The 9,813-nt window shown below is 37.9% G+C and overlaps 1 protein-coding gene across 1 annotated transcript; it reads left to right on the top strand.

The window, feature by feature from the left end:
• The first annotated feature begins 859 nt into the window (after positions 1-859).
• On the top strand, positions 860-8,771 carry depdc1b (DEP domain containing 1B). Its single transcript, XM_063487473.1, has 11 exons — positions 860-907; positions 2,628-2,893; positions 3,059-3,203; positions 3,623-3,750; positions 3,831-3,961; positions 4,055-4,102; positions 4,465-4,605; positions 4,729-4,895; positions 6,706-6,882; positions 7,455-7,637; positions 8,509-8,771. Exons 1-11 carry the CDS (start codon positions 860-862, stop codon positions 8,671-8,673), a joined length of 1,599 nt encoding a protein of 532 aa, XP_063343543.1. The 3' UTR covers positions 8,674-8,771.
• The last annotated feature ends 1,042 nt before the right edge of the window (positions 8,772-9,813 follow it).

Raw genomic sequence — 9,813 nt, 5'->3', positions numbered from 1 at the left:
TCATCAAAATCTGCAAAGCTTCTAACTTTTTGGTAATGTTAACTCTTTGGGAACAGCATTAGATCAGCTAAACTTCATTTGACTAAAATAAAAAATAAGAAAAAAGTGGCAAAAAGCCAAACTTTGGAAAAGTTCATGTTCTGCAGAACCAGTAATATGGGACATTGTCTCAAGATGTAGGACAGGTGGACAAGGAATAAAATAAATTAAAATAAATAATGTAGCACTATATACAGACAAATTGTCGTTGTTTGTCTTTGCTAGCGTTATTTTTCAGTTTCGCACAGGAGAAAATATGGTGTGAAGTTAAACAGTATGTGTTTCATAATTGTCTAAAATTGCCTGTCTTTCCCGAGTACGTGTACATTTAATATACAATTTTGGGGGATAAGTAGCAAGCAAGTAGCATGGCAACTGTTACAATCAGTTACTCACCAATAATAGTAATAGTTCCGTAATTAATCCAGGTGGTCGTCTTGAGGTGACACAAAAGCTTTATAAGCAAATCATGTAGTTAAAATTTAATTGACAAAAGTTTTTAGAGAGAGATAAACAAATACTCTAAAAATAGTCCTATTCTTCTCTTATCAACCCTAATTGACTGTGTGGTTTTTTTTTAGGGGGCAGGGTAAAATGTTGCGCTGCCACATTTATTTATAAACGCTTTGTTACAATTGGTCACGTGATCATACCGCTGGCTAATCACGTCGTAGAACTGATGTGACGCACGAGATTCAAAGTTGCCAGCAACGTTTCTGCTCAGACTCTTCTTCTACTTAAGTTTTTGACAAGCTTAAAAGAAAAAAAAGAAAACTGTGTCCATGTCGGTGTCCAAGTGAAGCGGGTTTTTAGTATTACAATGGAAAACCAAGTTATTGGACCGGGTCCATACAGGGCGACGAAACTGGTGAGTGTTGTGAACTAAAGCACGTTACTTTGGAATACTTTAACTTAATGTAACTGGAGAGACTAGGTAGTTTTTCGTGTGTGGCTTAACTATTTACGTGTCAACGTAAACTTATGTTAAAAGAACTGCGTTCTTACAAACGTAACCTAGTCGTAAGTTGAACTAATAAACAGCACTTACGTTATCAGTTTATCGGTTTCTAAGCGTTTACAAGCCTGTTTAGAGTGAGGCTACATTAAAACTAAGTGCACATAGATCTAGTGAATTTGCATATTATATGTAGTTACTTATCACAAACACACTCTGCACTCTTTATTTCGTGTAAGAGCTCGATACACAACACAATTTGCTGTTAATGTCAGCTCTTTTTACGTCCAAAGTCCAAAACAAGTATTTTAAAATATCCACTGTTTGGGAGCCATACGCAGCACACAGTTTTAACCCCTCGGTTCCTACTTCTGTTCAAACGCCCACCTCAGTGTGCCTCCCCATTAAAAGCAGGGCACTGAAACAGAAGCAGATAAATGAAGTTGAGCTGTCATTAATTTCATGTGCACCTGTTATTTTCTTTGACATATCTGAGTCAGAAAAGGCCACTAAAGTGCGATAAAAATCAAAGTTTTCCAGGGTTGCAGAGAAACACCTTTTTGAGTTTGAACACAACGGAAGGCTTTTACTAGCCTTGGCCTGTTTACTCAATAACATCCAGGCTGCTGGCGCTTTGGTTTAACTCTTGTAAATCAGATTTCTGCCATGTGGTATTTGGATCAATTTTTTATTGAAATTCATTCTCATTTATCGAAGGTCACAAGCACACAATGGAATCTCATAGTTTTTGGTTTTTGTTTGTTTGTTTTAATTCTTCTGCAAAAAGAATTTCTAGAAACTGTCAGCTAGCTTTCCACCTGCTGCCCCGGCATTCTTCCTTCACCAGTTTCTTCTTCGATGTCTCTCTTTCAAACAGTCTGCAGACGAGCTTATTGGCTTTTGCTTTTTTGAAGATTTTCCGTCTTTCCCTTTACTTTAAACCTTTTTCATGATTGAGACCAGCCAGGGCAAAGGTTTCTATTTGCAGGGATTCTTCCAGGTATTAAAGACCTTGTGTCGCCTAATTCTCTCTCCCTCCCTCTTTCTTGTTCTCTCTCTGCTTTTATCTAAGCTCAAAGCCTTTTATTTTTCTCCCACACATCTACACAGTGTAACACAATGATGGTAATGCATCCCAAAACACGATGATGAGATAGTGTTTTATTTATTTTTGATACATAAATCTTTTTTTTTCCCTAACAGGAGGATAATGGAGTTGTTAGAGTAGTTTCAGAGCAGGGCCTATAAACATGGAAATGGACTGTAGAAAGTTAACCATATCAGTGTCTGTTCTTCATTTGCTATTTAAATACATGCCTGTGTATGGCTGATACAGCCATCTTAAAGTAACTAATGGGCATCATGCATGCAGATTTTCTGCAGTGGCAACATCGTATAAAAGCATAACTAAAAACAGTATTGAAATGTCCGTGAGCACTTGAACTTGGTGAATGCATAAAATGCTGTTATCACATTAATATATTCCATGAATGACGTTAGCCTGTGTTTTAGACTAAACTTATTTTTTCAGTTTGTCATCAAAAAGACTTGCTGTTACATTTTTGTTGTTAAATATCAGATAATATCACTCTGCAGCGTTTCTCACCACATTCTGTGTTTTGCTGTTATGCAGTGGAATGAAACTATCAGACTTTTTCGCGGTGGCATGCCACTTAGAAGGCATTGGGCACACTTTCGCTGCTATGACTGCAGCTTCACGGGAACCGAGGCCGTGGATTATCTGCATAATCTGCTGAGGGACAATCACAACTTTGGTCCTGAGGTAACCCGCTACCAGACCCTGCAGCTGCTTAGAAAGTTCCTCAAGGCCCACGTGTTTGAAGATATCAAAGGCCGCCATGGGACAGAGGACTTTGAGGACAATGGCCATTTGTACAGGTGCTCCTCTGTCATCCTGCATAGCTCCTTTGTTTTTGGTTTGTTTCTTTATTTTATATTAGAAGACATCACTGATGCATTTCCACAATACAGTTTCATCTCTGTTTAGCAAGTGCATCTCTTTACCTCTTTAACTGAGCCCAGTACTATTGACTGTCTCTCCAGGTTCCCAACACTGTCTCCACTCAAGTCTTTTCCAGCAAGGCCTGTAATAAAAGACTGCAGTGACTTGCCCAGACTCATCCGCTGGGATGACTATGAGGAGCTGCCTCAGCAGGAGAACATTGCACCCGTGAAGTCTGCTGTCCTGGTGAGAAAGAAATGTTCTAGCCCCAACTGTGCTTTTATTAGCTCCTTTTATACATCCTGTTTCTGTGTTTCTCTTCAGCTTCAAGACACCAGTGCTATAGATATTTATATATACAGCACTAGTGTAACATACAGAAGGTGTCTTGAAGCTGGCATCACCAACAAACAAAAATGTTAAGTAAATATCAGTAAACAGGTTCAGTACTTATTCCCTGTGTCATTTCTAATTATTGCACATAACTTACTTTATGGACATCTATGGCTGGATTCAGTTTTCATTAACAGACCTCTGACATGAAGTTAAACTTAAGTTAGTAAGTATAGCTTTTGTTTGATTGTAGCACAGTTTCATGGGTTCCTTTCACAGTGCTTACTCAATTTAACTTTCAAAGTAACTTTTTCGTTTTCCTTTTTAATCAGACTTCAGATTTGTGGAATAAAAGGCACAGCGTTGCTATTGGAGATGTGCATGAATGCAAGCTTATACGCAGGAAGGAGATAACATCAAAACAAGTGGATCACATCTGGAAGTCAATGACAGTGGCACAGTATGTTACTATTGTACATTACCTGTTCATCACTTCCATTGTGTGTGCTGTATGGAGGTTTAATTCTAATCCTGTTTTAGTTTGCAGAGAGTGCTGGGTCTGAAGACACTGGATGGTGTTTTGAACCCAGCACATGTCAATGGCAAGCACATTGTTCACAATGTGTTCAGTGTCAATAAAGCAGGCATAGTTGTATTGGAGAACAAAGCTGGTATGCTGCATTGGTTCCCAGAACTATTGTTTTTTTTTTGTTGTTGAAACTTGCTGTATGATTATAATTCACCTATTCTGTTTGAATTTCTAGAGGACATGCCCTATTGGGTGGTAACTGCAATGAAATGCCTTGCTAACTGTAAGTATAAATTTTCTGTTGACCGTAAATCATTCTTTTAATAAAAAGAGAGAGAGAGAACGAAAGGAAAAAGCAGCTTTACCTTGAGACTGGTTCGTTATTTGTGAAGTGCAGTCAGGACAATGACCTGACTGCCATAAGTAAGATTGAAATATCAAGAATCATTCTGTACAATTGATTTCACTTTCATGTTATTTTATTTTGTTAACGAGTTTCTGACAGGTGATATTTCTCTCTGGGCTTTTAGTGCCATAAGCACTTGTAATTTTTAGGTGTCTTTTTACAAAGCCCGGGTGTATATTTAACTTTCCTCCACTGTTCCTTGTGAAAAGCCATAAATCTGTCTTTGTTTTCTTTCTCAGGGCCTAATGGGAATGAAAGCAAACAGCCAGTGTACCCAGGTTTCGAGAGGGATGTTCTAAGAACAGTAGCAGACTACTATCAGAGACTTAAAGAACCCCTGCTGACTTTTCATCTGTATGAAGTATTTGTCAACATTCTCAGTGAGTGCCTCACAACGTGGATTCACTACAGTGTTTTTGCACTGCTGTTTTCTGGTGTTCGTTTTGCTAACCTCTAAGTTTTCCCTTACAGTGCCGGACTTATCTTTTATTATATCACTGCAGGTTTGCTGCCAGTGCAGGAGGCAGCCAGTGAGGCTCTTCAAGTAAGCTGCCTCCTTCTGCCGCCTCCCAACCGAAGACGCCTCCAGCTTTTATTGCGTCTCATGGCCCGAGTCTGTCAGAATCCCCAGCTTCCTCCACTTAATGACACGATTGCTACCCGCACACTGGTACATAATCCTACAATTTATTTATTTCACTTTGTACTATTTCGGCAGTTTAACTAAGTCCATTGTTTTAGTAAAAGCTCATAAATCAGTATTCATATATTATAGGAGGACAACTGAACCTGTTACATAATGGAAATTTGATAGTCCAGCAGATAATTCTATTTTCATAAAGGTTATAACCATATATGTCAACCATAAATTCGTTGATACGTGTACCACAACTTCCAGCTGCTAATATAAATCAAGCAAATGGAGGTATAGTCTTTTTCATGCACGCACTGAGCCCCTAACTGTACTAGTATATTGCTGACAGAGGTACATGAAAGAATGAAAATAGCTGACTCCATCAGATCAGGACATTAAATGTTCCTTAATGTGCTAGCTCCCTGCTATAAAGTCTATGTAACTGATTTTGCTAGTTCATTTGTAAAAAAAACTTTATTTCAACACACTCTTTTATAGATATTTCTATATAATAGTGCACAGAGTGCCAGCTCATGCTGTGATAAAACAGATACAACTGTGATAATTCATATAACTGTAAAACTGTTATATGAGCGTGAACATTGTAACAACATTTTAATAACACACACACTGATGCATATTTTTGATTTACTTGGAAAAGTCTGAGGTATTCATTTTTACGCTGCACACTTTCTTTTCAGAATGCACTTTGTTACAATTTGCTTACTGGCTATTGGTTGTCTTGACAACCTGTCTATCACCTGCAGTTGCCTCTACCATTCCTTCTTGTCAAACGCCTCTGGTACATTCGGTATATTTCCTAGTATAGTTAAAGAAAAAAATCATGCTTTCAGAATTTTGAAATTATTAAAACATGTTTGGTTGGAATTCTGGAATTGACTATTTGACAGCTTTGATCTTGAAATGTGTAAAAGAAGAAAGAAACATATATTTTTGTAAGGCTGTGATGAATTATGGTAAGGAGAATACATTCTCCCATAGCTTCCTGTGTGGTACCAGGAAAAGGGACGAAGAGAGTGAAGCTCTTCAGAAACACAGTTTGTGCAAAATCATTGTTACCTGATAAGAGTAAAGAGTAAATGGACTATAGTGCAATATTGTCAGGGATTTGGACAGTCCTTTATTCTTAATAACGAAAGGGAATAAAAGAAGTTAAAAAGACTCAAAATTGCATATGTGGTAGATATACAACACTTTTTTTGTGATGGGCCTATAAACATGGAAATGGACTGTAGAAAGTCTGGCTGCTTAATAGCTGCTTTTCAGTGAGAGTGGGGGGGGGGGGGGGTTCTGGGGGATTTCAGGGAGGTTGATGTGGGTGTATTATTTTCACAAGTTCAGTGTTTTTCAGTGCAGTCATGATAATGATTATTTTGTCTTACTTTGCAACAACCCCAGGCACATTAGACCTCTCACATATAAAGACCCAATAGCAAATATGTTCCAGGAGGTATTGTTGTACAAATTACTGTGGGGGTACTGGATTTTATAAAACATTCTTCATAGCAACATGCTGCAAGTGAAGCCAGTTAAAAACTTAATGAAAAAGGGTATTATATCGGTTTTATTTTATAACTCTAAATAGCAGTGTGTCACTTTATTAAGTCTTCATCTTAGCAAGATAATGAACCCAAAAAATCAATGTCTTTAACACTGCCTACATGCAAAATTCACACAATATAACTTTCACAAAGATGTTTATTACTTTGGATTTATGACGGGTGCTTAATATATTTTATAAATCTTCAATATTGCTGTAGCGTAAGCAGCATACTTTCACTGGCAGTGACCCCCTTATCCAATTTTCACTGTGGTGTCTGTCTAGATGGTGCAGATGTTCTCTCAGTGCGTTCTTGGCTCAGCAGACGACATGGACTTGGATGAGTTACTTGCCACCAAATTGGTGACCTTCATGATGGAGCATCACAACACCATCTTCCAGGTGCCTGCCAAGCTGCGTTGCCAAGTTGAAGAGCATCTGTCCCACCTCAAAAGAGCACAGGTTGGTACACATTCAGTCACAATGAAATTGAAATTAAGTTTCGTGTTATATTAACCAGAGCCCAACCGATTTAATTTGAAGATTTAAACAGAAGGGAACAAAGGCAACACACGAAATGAGTGATTTATTTTCCGTCTTGATGGGGTTTACAGCTTATACTAGTGATTAGAATGGCCACAGCTGTTTTTCATCAAGCACTGTGTGAGTGAAATTGAAAAGCAGCTTCATGCTGATCATTGAACAAAGAGAGGAGCCACTTGTGTGACAGAGACAGACCTTGCGGGACAGTTTTCTGTAAAACTTTGTCCCTGCGCTCTTGATCAGCTTCGTTTGATGATGAGGGGCTTCACTTATAAGTGTCTGCACACAGTTGATTCATATTAGGTGTGTATATGATTAATTTTGGCTCGTACTTTAGTAAATGAAGACGATATTGATGGTACGTGTTCAACATCAGATGAAGGCCCAAATTGATTATTATCTTTTACTCCATCAGTGGGCCTCTGTCCCACACTGTTGTAACTATAAACATTTTTTTTAATGTATTGCTTTATCTTTGTGTCTTCCATCAGATCAAATATGCAGGGGCTGATACAGATTTCAGTGCATCTCCAGCTTTCTACAAGCAGATCAGCAGGGTGGAGTGCGAGGAGCAGAGGGTGATAGGCACTCAGACCCCGCTGCAGCAGTTGCTAGAAGGCCTGATTGCAGACAAAGAACTCCCCGCTAAAGACAAGAGGAAAAGACTAAAACAGGTATGCCTACACACCAAGGATGTCATTAGAGCTAGATTCAACTGGATCTGTCTCATTAGATTTTGAGGGGAAAGCCAAGCTGCTCTCAAACAACAAATTACAAGCATTTATGTAAAAGCCATTTGAATTTTAAGAAAGCGTCAGAATCAATTCGCTCCAGAAACCGTGAAAGACCTGATTGTTCTGTACTCGTTTTCCTGTAGTACTCTTGTTGCCATAGATGCGGTAAGTACTGGAGAGGATGCTAATGTGAAACAACATGGCACTGTCAGGTGCAGGAACAGGTCTGTTGGTACTTCTCTGTGTTTGATCATATTTTGCATCCTGGTCAGATGATCAGGGACAAGTTATATACAACTAAAAGCAACTGATGTCACAGAGCTGTTAGCAAAAAAGAAGGTAACACCTCAACTTTAACTTAAGTTCATAAAGATAGGATCTGTATTCAGAGCTCGTAGTGAGTTTAATCTTTTGATTTTGACACAATGTTTTAACGAAATGTTTCTATAGCTTTTTGTATATTTGTATAGATGGCAATGCCCCATATATAACATTTACTGAGGCTAACTGTACACTAATAAAGTAAATAAATAAAGGCTTTGTGCCGCTAATCGAGTCAAACATTACCTTTAGTCTATCAAAAAATAAATAATGTGTGCTTTTGTTTGCAGATTTATGTCAGAATATATTTATTTCAGTGGTATGGCTGTAATTTAATTCATTGGTACTGAATACTAGTATCATGACATTTCTCTTGAATTTTAATCAAATTAAGGTCTAGAAGGAATGTGAATTTAGAATCTAAACCAATGTCGGTTTTCTTATAGGGTGTGTATACTGTAAAATAACGATGCATTTCCCATCATTGCAGTTTCAGAAGTCCTACCCTGAAGTCTACCATAGTCGATTTCCCACTGAAGAAAGCAAAGCTGCTGTCATACCCGAGAAAACCCCACGACTCAAACCTAATCTTATGTTCTTCAGCATCAAGAAACCCTTCCAGCCTTTTCAAAGAAGCTGGAGTTTCAGGGCATGATCTGCTACCACTAAAACATTTACACATCTTAACCTCAGAGTTGCAAAATGAGGAGTGAGGCTATAATGGTGCTCGCACCACAATTACAGCGCTCTTCATTAACCACTACAATTTTTACTAAAAAAATATATATATATTAGTCCTTGCAGCCGATGGTAAACAAGGATGATGAATTAAAGAGCCTGTTCACTCAAGTTATAGAAGAATTATAAGAGATTTTCCTCTTAATAGGTCATTTTCTAAACGGAAGCAAATACTTCATGCAGCAAATGCAGGGGGTGAACTTACCACGTTTCTGTTTTAATAAGAAACTTGAACTAAACTATGATCCACTTACACCTAAAGAGTTATTAATCGTGATTTTTGTTTTCTTAGATTTCATTAACTGGTACTGGTACTTTGTATGGTTACAAAGATCTAAAACAGCAGAAAATGAAAGTAGCAACAGTAGTAAAATGCATTACAAAAGTATTAACAGGTTATCAGATGTTAACATTTGGTAAATCTTATAGATGAAATGCAAGTGGTCTTGAAAGATTGGTAGACAATTATATTGTATTAAAATATTCTTGGTGCTCCGAATAATCAGATGTAATTTCATGATGCTGACTCATCAATGCACTGCTGCGTTTTATTTTATTATAATAATTTCGTAGAATAATCATCATAAATTTTAATTTAGGCAGCTTAATCTTTTTTACTTTGATCAGGTAGACCTTTACTTAATGATGAACATATCAAGAGTTTGCCTAGAAAGGGAATATACCCTCACTGGTCACTTTATTAGGTACACTGGTTCAGCTGCTTGTTAATGCAGGTATGATTGCGATAGCATTCTCACGGCCAGCTCAGTGCATTTAGGCATCTTTGAATGTGCCATGGTTGTCATCACCAGACGGGCTAGTCTTAGTATTTCAGAAACTGATCTACTGGGATTTTCCCACACAGCCATCTCGTGAGTTACAATAGAGTGGTTCAAAAAGGAGAACATCTCTAGTCACTCATGTGAACTAAGAACAGGAAACCAAAAATACAATTCACATGGCCTAACCAAACTTGAACAATTGAAGACTGGAGACCCTCCGTCTGGTCTGTTGAGTCTTGAATTCTGCTGTGCATTTTAACATGAATGTCATGAAA

Source organism: Pelmatolapia mariae, linkage group LG10_11, assembly GCF_036321145.2.
Source record: "Pelmatolapia mariae isolate MD_Pm_ZW linkage group LG10_11, Pm_UMD_F_2, whole genome shotgun sequence".
NCBI classification, from domain to species: Eukaryota; Metazoa; Chordata; class Actinopteri; order Cichliformes; family Cichlidae; genus Pelmatolapia; species Pelmatolapia mariae.
This window is presented reverse-complemented; position numbering and strand designations above follow the sequence as displayed.